The sequence below is a fragment of the Lasiosphaeria miniovina genome (genome assembly GCF_030549165.1).
Source record: "Lasiosphaeria miniovina strain SMH2392-1A chromosome Unknown B0T26scaffold_6, whole genome shotgun sequence".
Lineage (NCBI taxonomy): Eukaryota > Fungi > Ascomycota > Sordariomycetes > Sordariales > Lasiosphaeriaceae > Lasiosphaeria > Lasiosphaeria miniovina.
Genome location: NW_026848225.1, coordinates 2,417,669 through 2,434,999, shown reverse-complemented (window position 1 = coordinate 2,434,999; position 17,331 = coordinate 2,417,669). Strand labels below are relative to the sequence as shown.

Genomic DNA, 17,331 nt, shown 5'->3' with positions numbered 1-17,331 from the left:
CAAATTCACGCTCATCATTTTCCCGATGTGCTCTGGTCCTTACAATATGCAGACGGATTATTCAGCGTCTCTCTCAGGACAAAAGCCAATTTGCGCGCTCATACTAAAATAGATTCGCGACGGAACAGATATTGGATATCCCCCGCTTGTTGTGCTGATGAGAATTAGGCACCGTCGGTCGCCTGTCACCAACCGAGGAAACGATGACGTCGGTTGTGCCGCTTAGCTTATTTTCCTACTACTCGCCTGGTTGAAACACTACCAGCCAAGTCTTTCGGTGCACGATGCCGAATACTAGGGAGCCTTACACTATGCAAGAAAGAATGTGTTAATAGTTGAAATGGGTGATGTGAATTTTCCTGACGAATGCATTGCGACAGCGATTGTCTTTGTGGTGTCATTTGGCCCTTAGCTTGATGCAGCAGCAGCGCAGCATCTTCAAACACCCGATGATTGCGGGGTTGGTTGTTGGTTTCCCATCGGCATTGTGGAGCAGCTGCTGCAGTGCGATAAGAGCGACACATTAATTCGCAGAGCCCGCTGCGAGAGCAAGACAATTGAGTTGATCTGAAGGTGGCTAGAAGACAATTTAGCAAAATGGTCGAACACTTAAGGTGGTCTTCGGCACGTGCAACTGTACCAAGGTGCTACCTACACGTGTTCCGTAGACCGTGAGCACTCACTTTTACGGTCCGGCCTCTCGGCCAGTTTAGGCCCACTTTGGATTTGGTCCGGAGAGGCGAGGCCTGGGCGCCCGCGTGGTCTCGCCCCTTGTCGCGCTCCTGCTGACCGGCGAGCCACCCAGATGCTAAGTGGCGGCTCGACAAGCGGATGGGTGCATTGAGAAGACAGGCAGGCGCTAATAATCGGTGGATTTGCTCCTCCAAGTTTGAACAAACTAACGCAATATTTACAGCATACGATAGATGTTGGATGTTGAACTCAAATTTTCTAACGATTGCGTTGCAATATGTTTTTAGTTGTGAATTCATTCACATCATGCAACAGGGACAACCCGTTTACCTTAGTGAGGTGGTGGGCCTTGTCAGGCGGGGCGGGAAGCGCGCCCCCAGATCGCCTTGTGGAGGCCAACCAACCGGCAAGGTTGAGGAGAGGGCGAGGCTCGGCAAGGGGCCCTTCACTTCATGATTCCACCTCCAAAGATTCGTTCAGTAGCGTACTCTGTAGAATGAGCCAAAAAAGTAATGAGGAGCTGGAATAATTGGTGAGGCTGAAAAGGGCTGACTGAGCCTAGGTTGGGCGAATGTGAATTATTCATCCTCGGCCGCAGTCGGAATCACTGGCAGTGGACGACTGTGCGACGTGCGAGGCTGGTTCTTAGGACACCTCTTTGCCCCGCTCCGGCCATCCGAATACGCTCACCTGACTGGACCGCGGCCATTCGAGACCCTTCCCTGCGCTTCCCTACCCTTGCAAGAGCCAACCAGCGGCCCTTGCGCCTTTGTGACACACCCAACTCAGCCACCCCTCCGTGGCGGCCTGACCAACTCTCTCGCCTTCCTATTTAACCTCTAACCACTCTTCTTTCCCTCACCACTTTCTTTTCCATTTACAACCACCAACCATCTCCCCTCTTCTAGGAATCCTCCACAAAGAAGAACCCAAATATCCTATCGATACCTCCAACACCACACTTGAGATCTCACATCACTTCGTCAAGATGCAGATCTTCGTCAAGACTCGTAAGTTACCCCGCACTGTCTACGAGGACTGCGCTGTGGCATTTCCCGGTCATCGGGCGCCCTCCCCGACCGAAGCTAATCAAAGCTAACACATCCTTCCAGTGACTGGCAAGACCATCACCCTCGAGGTCGAGTCTTCGGATACCATTGACAATGTCAAGTCGAAGATTCAGGACAAGGAGGGCATTCCGCCTGACCAGCAGCGCCTAATCTTTGCCGGCAAGCAACTTGAGGATGGCCGCACCCTCTCCGATTACAATATCCAGAAGGAGTCGACTCTCCACCTTGTCCTCCGTCTCCGTGGTGGCATGCAGATCTTCGTCAAGACATTGACTGGCAAGACCATTACTCTGGAGGTGGAATCCTCGGATACCATCGACAATGTCAAGTCGAAGATTCAGGACAAGGAAGGCATCCCCCCCGACCAACAGCGCCTGATTTTCGCCGGAAAGCAGCTTGAGGATGGCCGTACCCTCTCGGATTACAACATTCAGAAGGAGTCCACTCTCCACCTTGTCCTCCGTCTCCGTGGTGGCATGCAGATCTTTGTCAAGACTCTGACCGGCAAGACGATCACATTGGAGGTAGAAGGTTCAGACACAATCGACAACGTGAAGTCGAAGATCCAGGACAAGGAAGGCATCCCCCCCGACCAGCAGCGATTGATCTTCGCTGGAAAGCAGCTTGAGGATGGCCGGACTCTTTCTGACTACAACATTCAGAAGGAGAGCACCCTGCACTTGGTACTCCGGCTTCGTGGTGGCATGCAGATTTTCGTGAAGACGCTCACTGGGAAGACGATCACATTGGAGGTCGAGTCATCGGACACGATCGACAATGTAAAGTCCAAGATTCAAGACAAGGAGGGTATCCCGCCCGATCAGCAGCGATTGATCTTCGCTGGAAAGCAGCTTGAGGATGGTCGGACTCTTTCCGACTACAATATCCAGAAGGAGAGCACCCTCCACTTGGTGCTGCGTCTTCGCGGCGGCCAGTAAGCGGTTCTTTTTTGTTTGGGATTGGTTTGGGGTGGATTTACACAACGGCGTTCAGCGATTTCGGATAGTCGCCGGAACGGACATACATAGCTAGGTAACTGAGCACAGCTCACCCCAAGTAGCAATGTCTATTTGACTCTTGGAGTCTAATTTTACATCCTTTTCTTGTCCACGACTCTGTAGTGCAACTCGATGATTGAATGATTTGCCGGCTTGTGACAAATCATAGTAAAACTCTCACAGGCGCTAGGACGGGTAGGTCAAGCTCGCTGTAACTACCCCGCGAATACAGTACATGATCGCATGGAACTGCACCTTCCACGAGAAAACTCTCCACTTGATCAAAGTGGCTCAGAATGGAGAGACGCATTCGGCGACGGCTTTTTCAATAGATAATCTTTTAATCCTTTTCATATTTTCGATTTTCCCTCCTTCACGAATTACTAATGCGGCAGGTCAATCCGCCATGGTGCTTACCGGGTGGGACTTGGGAGCTTCGAGAACCGGAGAGCTTTTTGCCTTGATCGCACTGGTGTCATCGTCCTAGTAGAAGTGAAACACTTGCATCTAGGAAGCCGCACGAGGCACGCACGAAACAAACACTGTTTACGCTCCACAGCCTCTTGGGCTTGCTTACCAGCAAAGCTCCAGTGGCCATTCACCAAAGGCTATGCCTCCCTATTCGTATCATTTGAAATTCGAGCTTTATTCGACGCCTGATCCGGCGGCGGGCCGGAACGACGACGGTGACTCTATCGGACACGATATCTGGGTTGCCTTGCCCGGATCGAACATATTTGCCGATCTACCTTCCCACCCACGCAGCCAACAACAATCTTCACCTCCGCGACACTCGTCTCGCGACATCAGCCGCGCTAGCGAGCGAGCTCGTAATTCGGTTGTAATCGACTGCGGGGCACAACGAGCCACTTCCCAGGTCGGCGCCGATAGCGACCGCAACGTCGTCTTCCTCAGCGAGCGTCAGTGGCGAGCGCGCTCTAGCAGTTCCCCGCCCCCGAAATTCTCTGCTGGTATCGGGCCGCGTACGGCAGCTAAGGACTGGCGTTTCGGCCTGGTCAACATTGAGAGCTTTGACCTTTCCAAAGAGCAACGCGGTGGCAGCAGCGGCGAAATATCGAGCACAGGAGAGCCGGAATCAAGTAAGGCAGGGAAGATGGCTATCGGAGGTGACGATAGCGGCGGCGCACATGCTGCCGCACCAGCCGCCTCCCTGGGCCCCAACCTCGGAGGCATGGGGCTGGCGACCAATGGTAGATACCTGCCTCTAGAGACAAAGAACACCGAAGCTGGATGGGGAATTGTCCATCTTTACAGAGAAGGTGACGAGTCCAGTATCCCACGTGCTGCACTGCCGAGTGCACATGTTGCTGGGGAGGGAGAGGGCAGCGCGAGTGGGAGCGGCGGCGGCAGCGGAGTCGAAGGCGGGAACTCAGATGACGATGACAGCACTATTCTCTGCATTCCTGCGGTTCCCAGCTACCTCTCGGCCAGCGACTTCCTTGGCTTCGTCGGCGAGAAGTGGAGGGGGGACGTGAGTCATTACAGGATGGTCATGACAAGCAAACTGAGCCGGTACATGGTCCTCATGAAATTCCGGGACCACTGGAAAGCCAGCCAGTGGCGTGAGGAGTTTGATGGGAAGCCCTTTGACAGTATAGAGGTAAGTTTTGTTCTCCGTGCCGGCGATTATCATAGCCTTCCTTACTCACGTTGGAACCCCTGCGCTAACCGAACACATCAACAGACCGAAATCTGCCATGTGACGTACATCAAGTCAATCACATTCGAAACGCCAGACCAGACAAGTGCAGGGAAGAGGAAAGGCTCCGAAGCTACCGTGGACGCTTACTCCCCTACTTCTCCCGGGGTTGTCAACTCCCTAAAACCCTTTCCCCCCCCGACACCGAGTCTCATAGAGCTCCCCACCTGCCCTGTGTGTCTAGAACGGATGGACAACACGGCCGGCTTGATGACCATTCTCTGCCAACATGTTTTTCACTGCACATGCCTACAGACGTGGAAAGGGTCTGGCTGCCCCGTATGCCGGGCGACTAACCCAGCGCCCAGCCAGGATGTCTACAACCCAGAGAATCCCTACTCGCAGCCTTTTGGCTCCGGTGTGTCCAATATATGCAGTGTGTGCGATTCGACGTCGGACCTGTGGATCTGCCTAATTTGTGGCAACGTTGGCTGTGGACGGTACAAGGGCGGTCATGCCAAAGATCACTGGAAGGAAACGGCACATAGCTTCAGCCTGGAGCTCGAGACACAGCACGTGTGGGACTACGCCGGCGACATGTGGGTGCATCGACTAATCCGTGATAAGGGCGACGGCAAGGTAGTAGAGCTCCCGAGCAGTAATAATAGCGCATCAACCCGTTGGCGGGCGGCTGGCACGGGGCCTGAAGAGGATGGCGATGGAGACGTGGTGCCTCGCGCCAAGCTTGACCGAATTGGCATGGAGTACACGCATCTGCTGACGAGCCAGCTCGAAAGTCAGCGGATTTATTTTGAGGAAATGGTCAACAAGGCGGCTGACAAGGCAGCCAAGGCCTCGGCAGCAGCCGAAGCGGCGTCGACAAAGGCACACGAGGCGCTCGACGGGCTGGCAGCTTTAAAGGAAGAACACAGGGTCCTCAAAGAAGAAACAGTGCCGTCGCTAGAGCGTGAGCTCACGCGCGAGCGGAACCGAGCGAACAAGTCAACTGAGCTTGCGCGCAACCTGAGTAAGTCTCTTCAAGAGGAGAAGCAGGTCAGTGGGGGTTTAATGAAACGTATCGAGCACCTCAATAAGGAGGCCGAGAATGTCAACAAGGCGCTTGCAGAGCTGCGAACTGAAAACGAGGAGATGAAGGAGACAAACAGAGACCTCACCATGTTCATCAGCGGGCAGGAGAAACTGCGAGAGCTTGAGAAAGAAGGCAAGATAACGCAGAACGAGGTTGAAGGAGGTTCTGCAAGTTTGCCGGAAGAGAAGAAAAAGGGGAAGGGGAAGGGAAAAGGCAAGAAATGAAAATCCGCCACCCTGATTTTATACTCGGCGGCTGAGAGCGAGTGGTTTTGACATCTCAAATCCACATCATTATCAGACAGCAAGACTCCAGTTAGCATAGACTTGCCGAGTATCAAGCACCTAGTTCGGCGGACGTTTTGATAATCAAGTCTAAGAAAGCGTAGATATTTGGGAATTACAACCGTGTCTGAGATAGGACGTCAATCTCAAAGCGACCTTTGTCGTCGGAGCGCGGTGTGGGGGGGTGTTGAGCCGTCTGTCAATCCCAACTGAGGTGAACCACCTCATGTTGTGATCCGTGCAAATGAACACCCCTTTCGCTAACTATCAAGGTATTCCACAGGTAAAGATACATATGGCGTAGACTCAGAGGGAAGGTACCTGGCAGCCACTGTGCCTTTAATAAGTGAGCGGACCCTTGGGGAATCGATCTTTCGGCCATCTGAATGCCTAGGCATGGAGCCATCTCAACGCTAGCTTCTAGGCATACTGCACTATGGTAGGAGTATCCGTTCTCTGATCTTGGCTCTGTCACATGGCAGCATGCATGGGAAGTTACAGTGCTTTGATGCGACTTAAGATGCGACCAAAAGCTGTCCACCAGCCATCTTGCTACTTGGTTACCAAATTTCGGGAGTGATATCTCCATATCTCCAGGCTCTGGGTGGGGTGCACTAGGGAATGTTAGATGCGCCCCAATCAGGACAGGGCAGGGCAAACACCTAAGATAGAACTTATTGCCCGAGAGCTGCCTGCCAGCTCTCGATCAATTATTATTAGACCGGGAATGCCCACTGAGGGCCGGCGCTTTGGGCCCACTGTGGCTTTCCAAAACCCCCCTTGAGCTGCAGCCGCCAAAGAGGTTCTGGAGACCTGCCAAAGAAAACCCGGTCGAACGGTTCACAAGCAAGAATGACATCTTCGGTTACACCGTTTCATCCCAAGCTCAGTTAAAGTGTGCGAGGGGGAAACGAGGGAAAGGGGGTTTCTCCCACATCTGGTTGGATACCTAGCTACCTATGCTTTGCAGCTTCCACTGGAATTATTCTCTCACGTACGGCGTACTGTATTTGCACCGGCCCTCCCCAGCTTGGGCTTCTAGGTTGTTTGCTTTCGAATTGGGTTTGCCTTCACCTCGGCTCTTAATCAGGGAGTCCCTCGATGCTACCTACTTCCCATCACTAGCGTCAAGGGCAGCGTGGTTTTCTCTTGGAAACAAAAGAATACCCAATACCCGGACCTTATTTTTCCCCTCACGAGCTCATCGTCTTGTCTGCCTTATATACCTACCTAAAGTGTTCTTCCATTCCTATGACCCCGCCAACCTGTTCTGGAAACAACCCTCAAGCCGCCCGAGCATCGTCATCGGCACCATCACTACCAAAAAAAAAGCTAGCCTTGCCGCAACTGTGGCACCTGTTTCTCCCCAAAATGCCTTGCGTCGTCGCTGGAATTTGATCAAATATTACGAGACGAGCTATCAGAAACTTATCCTCGCTACCCGAACCACGTTCCGCGGTTCGTTTGGCCAGCCTGAAACCTTGATTTGGTCCTCGTCCTTTTTTTCTTCAGAAGTCGGCCAGCGTCTCTTGACTACGCGAAGCAGTTGGAGCTCACATTCCAGCTTCTTTTGTGCTCTCCCCCCCCCGCGCAACTGCACCACGGGTGGGAGAACGGGTCCGTCCGCCAAAGAGGGCCGGCCATCCACCTCGTTAATCCGACAACCCCTCGGTGTCGAGCAACTACAGCGCATTCCTTTGCGGGCAATCGTCGATGGACTCTGGGTTGACAGAGCCGAGAAACGAGTCGCGACAACGTCAAGGGAAGACAGGGCTGCACCGCATTGCGCCTCGCCCTCCCCTCCCGCTAGCATTCCCTCCACTCCCGACTCCGCAATCATGGCCGATACCGAAGCGCAGAACAGAGATGCGCCTCCGCAAAGCGCCATCTCTCGACCGCCCGGAAAGGAGCTCTATCCCATGAGTAACTGGAAATATGACACAGTACTGTGGACCACGTCGATCCTTGCCGACCTCTTCTTCCGCGAGGTGCACCCCCGCGGTTCGTGGAAGGTGCCTCGCCACGGCCCTGTTCTCTTCGTGGCGGCACCACATGCAAATCAGGTTGGCAAAGCCCTTTTTTCCTTATTTTGCGACGTTTTTTTCTGTGCAGGCGGACGCTCAGGACCCCGGACACTAACGATCTGGCGGCTGCAGTTTGTCGATGCACTGATCCTGCAACGGACGCTTCGAAACGAGGCCAAACGACGAGTCTCGCTGCTCATTGCGCAAAAGTCAGTCCACGGGTTTATCGGATGGGCATCACGTCAGGTCGGTTCCGTCCCGGTCGGGCGGGCGCAAGACTCGGCCAAGCCGGCCAAAGGCACCATCTACCTACCCGACCCCATCGACGACCCGACCCTTGTTCGGGGCGTCGGCACAAACTTCACAAAGGACGCCGAGGTGGGTGGCATGATCTTCTTGCCCTCGATCAAAGGGCATAGCGGGCTGAGCGTCGACATCGCCGAAGTTATCGGACCCGACGAGCTGCGCATCAAGCGGCCCTTCAAGGGCAAGATCTCGCTGTTGCAGCTGACGGGGCGCGATGACATCGACGAGCACGGGAACTTTGAAAACAAGAAGGTGAATGGCAGCAAGGAAGGTTTTGCAGGTACCAAGTACAAGCTCGCCCCCCACATAGACCAAACCAAGGTCTACCAAGCCGTATTCGACCGCCTCAGATCCGGCGGTTGCGTCGGTATCTTCCCCGAGGGAGGCAGCCATGATCGCACCGAGCTGCTACCCCTGAAGGCGGGAGTGGCCATCATGGCGCTCGGAACCCTTGCCGGTGCCCCAGACTGCGGGCTCAAGATTGTGCCCGTCGGAATGAACTACTTCCACGCCCACAAGTTTCGGTCAAGGGCCGTCGTCGAGTTTGGTTCGCCATTCGAAGTCCCTGCAAAGATTGTCGAAATGTACCAGAACAACCAGAGACGAGACGCTATTGGCCAGCTCCTGGACATGGTGCATCAAGCGTTGAGCGCCGTCACGGTCTCGACCCCCGACTACGATACCTTGATGGTTATTCAGGCCGCGAGGCGGCTCTATAACCCAACTGGAAAGAAGCTACCCCTACCCGTGGTGGTGGAGCTCAACCGCCGACTCGCCATGGGATATGAGAAGTACAAGGACGACACCCGCATCGTCAAGCTACAGAAATCGGTGAAGGAGTACAACAGGCAGCTTCGCTACCTCAACATTCGCGACCACCAGGTCCAATATGCCAAGATGTCATGGCCCAAGGTGGTGGTGGCGTTTTTCTACCGACTGACCAAGCTGCTGCTCCTGTCGGCCGCCGTCCTCCCTGGCTTAGTTCTCTTCGGGCCTGTCTTTATCGCCACCAAGATTATCAGCCGGCAAAAGGCCAAGACAGCCTTGGCCGGGTCCTCGGTGAAGATCGAGGGCAAGGACGTCATGGCAACGTGGAAGTTGCTAGTAGCCATGGCCTTCGCACCTGTGCTCTACAACTTTTATACTTCGCTACTCGCTTACAAGGTTTATCAGGACCGTCTATGGGGCCGAGTCCCTGAGTGGGTGCCCATCTGGATGGTATTTTTGACTGGGTGGATCGTGTTCCCGGCTATCACATTTGCTGCCCTTCGCTTTGGTGAGGTCGGCATGGATATCCTCAAGTCGCTCCGCCCACTCGTGATGTGCATCAACCCATCGAGCAGTTACAACATACACCAGCTCCGCGAGCGCCGTGCCGAGCTAAGCGCTCAGGTCACGGAGGTCATCAACACTCTGGGGCCCGAAATGTTTCCCGATTTCGAGCACACGCGCCTCGTTGATCCCTCGACTCATAGCCCGACGGCGACCACCAGGGCGTCGGCCGACCAGTCCTCGCCAACGCAGCTGACGTTTTCCAAGGAGCACCGCCGCGGACACAGCGGTATGTCGTCGCCCAGCACGCCCGGCGTCGTTGGCGGCTTGGAAAGCCCGACATCGTCATCGTCGGCACTTCTCTCCCTCTCACGTCGCGCCACGACGCAGTCAAGCCGCGCCATCCCGCGCAACGAGTCATTCTCCGACATTGGCCAAGTACAGCTGTTCGCGACGCGGCCGCCTTCGCGTAATCGCAGCCGTAGCAGCAGCAGCGGCGGCGGCGGCCCAGGCAGCGGGTTTGGGTCGATGGCAGGCTTCCCGGTGGGCAAGTTCACGACGCTGGATTCAAAGGAGGGATTTGATGAGGCGAGCAAGAAGATTCGCGAGGCGATGCGGGAGCGCGGCGAGATAAGGAGACGCAAGAGCTCGAAGGCGTCGAGGGGAAGCGGTGGCGGCGGCGGTTTCTTTGAGACTAATGCCACTGATGATGACGATGACGAACGAGATGGCTTGTATGATGAGGCGAGGAAGAAGGAGACGTAGACTATGCCCGCGCTCGTTTCTATTCTTGTGTATTGTGTAATGCAGTGTGTAGGGGCTGCGGAGATGATCTACTGGAGAGCTATTAGCTCTGGGCCCGAAGGGACCGGGGAGAGGGCAGGAGAGAGGCTGGCAGGGTGGCAATGGGACGACTTGTTATTGTTCTTGGTGCTGGAGGCAATACTGGCGCGTGCAAATGGGGCCGGGTTTTCCGTTATTTATTTTCTTTATTTATTTTCTTTATATTTCTTTTTGGGCACGTAGTTAATTTTGGATATTACTTCTTCCTTACTTCTCTCGATCCTCTCCTCCTCTTCCTTGTTCTCTTCATCCTTGTTTAGGTTGAGGGAACTGGACACGGCGATTGGAAGCTGCGTGATTACATGCTTTTGGGATGGCGAAGGACGAGGGAATAGAAGGACAGCGAGACGAGACGAGTTGAATTGGTCGGTATCTTTGCCTCACCTATTCAAGTAGAGGGTGTGTTTGCGGATACAGTATGCCCGGGCACATAAGAGCCAAGAGAGAACAAAGTAACGAACACGGACGAGAGCGACAATCTTCTTGCTCCCCGCACCATCGGGAAAGTCCAGCGCGGCATCTGGACCACTCTTGTGTAGGCTGGAGGACAAACGTTATGTACAACGAAACAAATTACCTAGGACACAACAATCCTCCCTCGCGATGTACATACGTGCCTATACATGTCTCCTCACCCGGTAGCTAGGCGAGAAGCGCCATGTACAACTAATTTGGTTAAGAAAAATACAAGAAAGCATGGCAAGGCATGCACTAAAGCCGCCCGGCTTGTAAATATTTAAATGTACATATAATTAAGAGTTTAAACCGCCCCGACTACCTATAGATGAGTTGTGTTTATATTTAATATCTTCACTGAAAGGCTCAAAGCTACCTATGCTCCTAGAAACCGCAGAGAGTAGAGTTATTAAAGAAAGGCCCAGTATTAGGGGATGTAGATTGTAGATGGGGGCGGCGGGGGGGAGGGGGGGGGTGTCATGACTTTTCCTTCAAGTTGCTTCCGTTGTCGCTGCTCTCGGCCGGACCAAGTCCAGCAGGTGCAGAGCTGACGGCATCATCAGCGACAGCAGCTTCGACGTCGTCTGTCTTGTTGCCGGCCGGCGCCAGCGGCTTCCCGTGGCGCTTGATCTTCTTCCAGCTCAGGCAGCAGGCGACGAGGAAGCCGACCGAGGCGGCGGCGACGCTGATGTAGTAGGCGTTGTGCAGGCCGTCGAGGTAGGCGGCGAGGACGGTGTCCAGCAGGTCCTCGGCGTGGAGACGGACGAGGACGTGGCGGACCTCGGAGGCGCCGCTGTGGATGAAGGCGTCGGCGGGGAGCGACGGGGCGTTGCGCTCGATGCCCGAGGCGAGCCCGTTCTGGAACACGGCCTGCGCCACGGCGATGAAGACGGCGCCGCCCAGGCTCTGGAAGAACTGCACCGAGGCCGTCCCCTGCGCGATCCACTCGAGCGGCATGTTGTTCTGTATGACCAGCACGCCAGCCTGGAAGCCGACGCCGACCCCGAGGCCGCAGATGACCTGGTACCCGAACCACTCTCTTAGGGGGCTGTCAACCGAAAGCGTCGAGATCATGCCCGCGCCGACGGCAAACAGGATCATGCACGGTAGGATGAACGGGTTATAGTAGCCGATGACGGTGATTAGGCCGCCGACGGACACGGATGTGACGACGACCGATATCAGCATGGGAAGCAGCTTGATGCCGGCCTGCACGGCGCTGTCTCCGTGGATAGCCTGGAAGTAGAGGGCTGTTGACGTTACGGTATAGTTAGTAAGACGCGCTCGCGCTCGCGCTCCCTTCTGTTGCGCTTTGCTCGGGAATATTTGATCGTCGATATTAACCAGAGGGTAAGGGGGCCGCAGGCTTACATAGATAATAGACCAGCGGGAAGAAGCCGGCGCCGAAGAAAAAGGCAAACATCATGGCGCACAGAGCGTTGCGGTTCTTGAAGAGGCGCGGCGGGAGGGTGCCCTTGTCGCCCTTCCAGATCTGGATGCCGACAAAGATGGCGGCCATGGCGCCGAAGCCGACAAACAGGCCGATGATGCGCGAGTCGCTCCAGGCATACTTGGTGCCGCCCCACTGCAGGGCGAGCAGGAGGGAGACGATGGCGGGGATGAGCATGGCGGTGCCGACGAGGTCGAGCTTGAGGAGGCGCTCGACCCACGTCTCGTTGAGCGGGTTGTTGACGCGGTTGATGCGTAGGAAGAAGAAGATGGCCACCATGGCGAGGCCGCCGATGGGCAGGTTGACGTAGAAGCACCAGCGCCAGGTGGCGTGGTCGGTGAAGGCGCCGCCGAGCAGCGGGCCGGCGACCGATGCGATCCCCCACATGGCGCCGATGAGACCGAAGGCGGCCGGGCGCTTGCGCAGCGGCAACGTGTACGAGAGGATGACGACGGACCCCGAGAAGAGGCCAGCCGTGCCCATGCCGGCGACGGCGCGCCCGACAATGAAGGCGTTGGACGTCGGTGCCAGCGCGCACACCAGGCTGCCGGCCTCGAAGATGAAGATGGCCGCCAGATAGATGTACTTGACGTTGAAATTGCGATACAGCGACCCGTAAGACGGCTGGAGCGCCGTGGCGCTCAGGAGATATGCGGATCCATACCACCCGATATCGCCAACGGTGCCATATTCGCCCGTGATGGCGCCCAGGGCCGGGGCGATGATGGTTTGATCCAGTGCCACCAAGAAGACGGCCAAGCAGAGAGAGGCGATGATGGTGACTAGCTTGACGCCATGGGGGTAGACGGTTAGGTCCTCGCCACTAGCGGGCGATGGGGCCGCTGCCGTTGCCGTTGCCGCCGGGGGCGAGACCGGCCTGGGCGGCTTCTTATCCGGCTCCGTGTTAGAATCTGACGGATCCGCCATATTTGTTTCGCTATTAATATGGCCGGTGGGGCGACCCACGGGGGCCGGGTCTTGGCAGGATATTCGGGCCGTGCAATGCGTATTTTTGTAATGCGGCTATATTTAGCCGTCGATGTGGTGTCGAAAAAAGGGGGTCTGCGAGTCTGACAAAGTGATAATATCCCCGGTTGAATAGTTTTCGCCACCTCGCTCTTCCCTTGGCCGTGGATGTTAAACAACAACAACAACAACAACGACAACAACCACACCCACAACCACAATATGGAAGAACCTTGGAGTAGACCGAAGTCTAACTCTCAAACAAAAATGCGCTGGCTTTTCTCCCTGTTTGTCATTGCATGCATAAGTGAGACCAACTATCGAGCGGTGTTGTCGACGTTCACAAGTCTTTTCCGTCTCTCCCTTGAGCGGTGACGAAACGCAGGTTCTGAGACAGGCCGAACTAGACGATATACTATCGAAGGGATTTTTAAAGATATAAAAAAGGATTAGAGAAGCTGGATCAAATGTAATGGGGAATTTGTAGGATATAACGTGAAGCGATAGACTATGCCCACGAAGGAACGGGAGTCGGCGAAAGACTAGGACAAAGAGTCCACAAAAGGCAAACAGGTGAAACGACAAGTGATTATTGAAAGACGCACGCGCGCCCGAGAGAGTTTGGCGAGGGAGCGTCGAAGGGAAGAAGAACAAGAAGGGGAGTCGTTTTCGTTAACAACAATTATCGCAACGCTGCCCTTCTCCGTTTTTCTTCCCTGCCGTCTTCTCGACTCAGCTGCTCCCGATCCCGAGGACCGGTTCGCTAATATAAATGGCTAACAATCCCTGCACACCATCGTCGGTTTTGGTGTGCATCTGTTCCAGCAGGAGATACAACCTTAGCTTCATAGATTCACTCTTGCAGGCGCTGCAGCCTGTGGATAGGTTCTCCTCTTTCTGGAAAGCGGGATACCAGCCGCTAGGAAGGGGGGTCAAGGCGGGGACGTTCAAGAGAACGAACTCGGCTTTGGGGCCGGAGATTGCAGCACCCGAGCACCGAGCGCCGAGCACCGAGCATGTCTGTACTTCTGGTCATGTATGCATATATATATGGAACGCTATCAAAAAGTAGAAGAGTCGAAACAAAGTAATATGAAAGGCAAGAATATTCCCCGGGTACGGAATAAATAAACTCGACATGATATCCCCAAGAATATGCTCCCTGGCAAACTCTATTGCCTACCCCACATCCTCCTTAACAAGTGCCGTCTTCAGCCTTTGATCAGACCGTCAGTTGTAAAAGGAGCCCGCCAGCTCAAGTACTACCCAACACGGTTCAACCAACGGCTCGTAGACTTCCCCACCGACCCTGCGAAGAGACAAGGCTGTGAGTTGAGAGCTGAGAGCGGCAGTTGCCGTCGACTGTTGGCATACCTAGGTAATCCGTCTCAACTCGGTGCCCGGCATATCGTCCGGAGTGCGGTGTCGTGCCATGTAGAGAAAAAAGAAACGACCAGTCATCCCAACAGCATACGTAATAAAACCATTGGATCGACTGTCCCACATGCAAGGCTTACCGCGCAGCCGGTATTCCGTACAGTGCACATGAACTCGCGCCGGATGCACCGTACAAGCACTTTAAGACACGCCAGGCCCGGGCGCTCACAGTTTCACAGAGTGCCCGCAGATGCGCCCATGGCATGCGAGCGCCACGTTCCCACGAGCATGCTTGATGAAACGCACGAGACTGATGACGGATGCAAATGTCCATTAGCCACGTGCCAACGATTAGGTCGACAGCTGCAGCGCAAGCACTTCGTGACAGCGCCAAGTCACTCTCTCGAAACCGTCCGAGAGGCGTGGAATACGGGCGCCGCAAGCAAGGTCTTTGCGCCGCACAGAACACCATCTGGTCTTCAGCTCATTCATGCACCACCCGAACAAGCACGTGCAACAAAAGGTAGAGAAAATGACGAGACCGAAATAGAAACAACCCTCTTGACATAGCCTCACCGCTCTTATGTAGCCTCGCCGACGATAGAGATCGCTGCCGATGGAGATCAATCGCAGAGGTCAAGGTAGAAAAAACAATAATAACAATAATATTTACTGGCCTACTTCGGTATCTCGTTTACAATATCTCATCATCACAATCGTTTAAAATCCATTTTCATCTTTCCCTAGTCTTCGCCTACTTACTTGTCTCGTCGAGGGCGTGGCTTTTCGTGTTGCTTTGGCTAAACTTTTTTTTTCGAATCTGGCTTCCTTTTACAGGGGCATAGGCGCGTTACTTGCGATTGCGCGTCTTCTTCTGTGTCTGGGACGTGTCCTCCTCAACCTCGTCTGCGCCCTTCTTGAGGTCCTCCGTCAGGCCCCATTCCTCCTTGTCGTACCAGTCTTCGCCGTCCGACATGTCGCGGTTGGCCCCCGAATGGGCCTCTGACTTTGCCCACTGCCATACCGTCTTACGGTAGCGGTCCGCTTTGAGAAGGCCCTTGTACAAAGCCCTTGTCCCTCGGCATACTTCCTCTTGCTTCTGCACGTAAAGCTGCAGTAGCCGCCGCACATCCTCTGCCTCCTGCTCTGGGAGGCCAAGGTCCCGGTCTGGCTGCGCCGAACGTGGAGCCAAAAATAGTGGATGGATCAAGAAATCATCTAGCGAACCCGTTTCGCTAGCTGCCTCAGCCATTTCCGTATCGTCTTGACCGTCGACTGCTGGCATCTTGCCGCCCTTCCCGCCCTCGCGCGGGCGTGCATGGCCATTGACCTGTGTCTTGTCCTCTAGCTTTTCTTTGCTAGAACTTGCATCTCCCTGCTCTCTGGCTTCACTGGTATTGATATCGGCTTTTCCCGGTGGCCTTTCTCCGTCAGTGTCGTCTTTATGTTTATTTCTGACCGCCTCTCCGTCCGTCACCTTATCGTCAAGAGCATCATTTTCAGTGTGACTAAGCTCGTTAGTGCCATCGATATGATTTTTTGGTCTCGAGTCCTGGCGTAAAGAGCCACTAGATGAGTCCTTGTTTGCGTTTGGTATAGCGTCCGCACCAATCGGGGAGGCGCGGCGCCTGAGGAAGCTTGCCGTGTTCGTGAATAGCTCTTGATCGTTGGGTTGGATCATGACCCCGCAAGGCGCCCAGGTGTTATCGCCGATAAGCTTGGTCAGGAGAGGCTTGGCTTTCCATAGCGCCGCGTTTTCCTTCTGCATCAGACTCGAGGCCTGCTTCACCAGGTCCGGCAGTGCTTTAGAGATGTAAGGGCGCGAGAGGGTCGGGTGGTTCGGCAGGTCGGTGACAGCGGTCAGGGGGGCAAGAAGTTCTAGTTCAGATCAGTATCGCGCGCCCTGCAAGCCAAGAAGTGACAGAAAACGGGAGGGGCACCGACGTTCTAAGTGGATGGACGAGTAGGGATTCTCTTCCATGGCCGACGCAATCGCCTCTTGAATATGCTCCTCGTTGTCATCGCTGTCCAGCTCGTACCCCTCGTCATCAACGAGCGGCGGGTTGTGATTTATGATGGTGCGTTGGTAGCCAGCGTGTTCGGCGACCTTGTGCATTGGTTAGCTTGGACGCGGTTCGAGGGGTTTGGCGACGAAGGCACAAATGGGACAGAACGCACATCCTTGTAGGCAGCAGCACCTGTTGAAGCCGCAAGCCGGCCCTGGCGCACAAATCTTGCTCTCTTTTTTAGCTTGTAGCCTCGGTTTGTGGTGTGATCGATGGACGAGTCGGAATCTGAGTCTGTCGCGGCCGAACACGCCGGTTAACGTCAAGCCCAAGAGAGGAGCGTTTATGCTTAGGAATTTTGGAGATTACCATATGCCTTGCGCTTCAGGGCTTTCCTGATGGCGACGATAGTCTCCATGACCATGGCCTGCTGTTGAGTCGACATGATGGGTAGGCGAAAGGACGCGAGGAGACTAGAAAGCGGAAGCGAGAGCGTCGTCTTGAGCCAGGAACAGGAGTTTGTAATAGCGTCGAGGAAGGAAAGGGTTGGATTGGGTCTTGGGGGACTAGATGGTTCTATGCGACACGTGTCGAAATAGATGCTGTCCAGTCCAGCGCGGCTGCGATGGGCTGCCGAACAGGTGTAGCTCGTCGCGAATTTGAGGACTGAAGCATTCGCGCTGAGAGGGGCTCCAGGTGCTGAATGCGCCCTCTAAAAGGCGGGAAACGACGGCACAAAGTGGGGCGGTCAATTAACTCTGCGGGACTCCCGGGTTAGTAGTACTTGTTATGTGCAGAAAAAAAGAAACAAATGCAGATACCTATCTATGCAAGAA

The 17,331-nt window shown here is 54.8% G+C and overlaps 6 protein-coding genes across 6 annotated transcripts; 4 read left to right on the top strand and 2 right to left on the bottom strand.

The window, feature by feature from the left end:
* Positions 1–1,494: 1,494 nt before the first annotated feature.
* Positions 1,495–2,861, top strand: B0T26DRAFT_835575 (polyubiquitin). Its single transcript, XM_060447505.1, has 2 exons — positions 1,495–1,703; positions 1,806–2,861. The coding sequence occupies exons 1-2, from the start codon at positions 1,682–1,684 to the stop codon at positions 2,699–2,701; spliced, it is 918 nt and encodes a 305-aa protein (XP_060293000.1). The 5' UTR covers positions 1,495–1,681; the 3' UTR covers positions 2,702–2,861.
* Positions 2,862–3,371: 510 nt separating this feature from the next.
* B0T26DRAFT_653780 (uncharacterized protein) lies at positions 3,372–5,735 on the top strand (the record flags this gene model as incomplete). The annotated part of the gene is made up of 2 exons (XM_060438491.1): positions 3,372–4,382; positions 4,467–5,735. 2 exons carry the CDS (start codon positions 3,372–3,374, stop codon positions 5,733–5,735), a joined length of 2,280 nt encoding a protein of 759 aa, XP_060292999.1.
* A 1,898-nt stretch (positions 5,736–7,633) lies between these two features.
* B0T26DRAFT_653463 (uncharacterized protein) lies at positions 7,634–10,162 on the top strand (the record flags this gene model as incomplete). Its single annotated transcript, XM_060438460.1, has 2 exons — positions 7,634–7,858; positions 7,952–10,162. The coding sequence occupies 2 exons, from the start codon at positions 7,634–7,636 to the stop codon at positions 10,160–10,162; spliced, it is 2,436 nt and encodes an 811-aa protein (XP_060292998.1).
* A 1,011-nt stretch (positions 10,163–11,173) lies between these two features.
* Positions 11,174–13,073, bottom strand: B0T26DRAFT_743056 (major facilitator superfamily domain-containing protein; the record flags this gene model as incomplete). Its single annotated transcript, XM_060444205.1, has 2 exons — positions 11,174–11,946; positions 12,068–13,073. 2 exons carry the CDS (start codon positions 13,071–13,073, stop codon positions 11,174–11,176), a joined length of 1,779 nt encoding a protein of 592 aa, XP_060292997.1.
* A 1,064-nt stretch (positions 13,074–14,137) lies between these two features.
* B0T26DRAFT_418142 (uncharacterized protein) lies at positions 14,138–15,152 on the top strand. The gene has a single exon (XM_060434896.1). It carries the CDS (start codon positions 14,268–14,270, stop codon positions 15,057–15,059), a length of 792 nt encoding a protein of 263 aa, XP_060292996.1. The 5' UTR covers positions 14,138–14,267; the 3' UTR covers positions 15,060–15,152.
* Positions 15,153–15,162: 10 nt separating this feature from the next.
* On the bottom strand, positions 15,163–17,161 carry B0T26DRAFT_722572 (RXT2-like protein). Its single transcript, XM_060442597.1, has 4 exons — positions 16,865–17,161; positions 16,668–16,789; positions 16,434–16,596; positions 15,163–16,367 (listed from the first exon to the last, which is right to left on the bottom strand). Exons 1-4 carry the CDS (start codon positions 16,938–16,940, stop codon positions 15,340–15,342), a joined length of 1,389 nt encoding a protein of 462 aa, XP_060292995.1. The 5' UTR covers positions 16,941–17,161; the 3' UTR covers positions 15,163–15,339.
* Between the last annotated feature and the right edge of the window lie 170 nt (positions 17,162–17,331).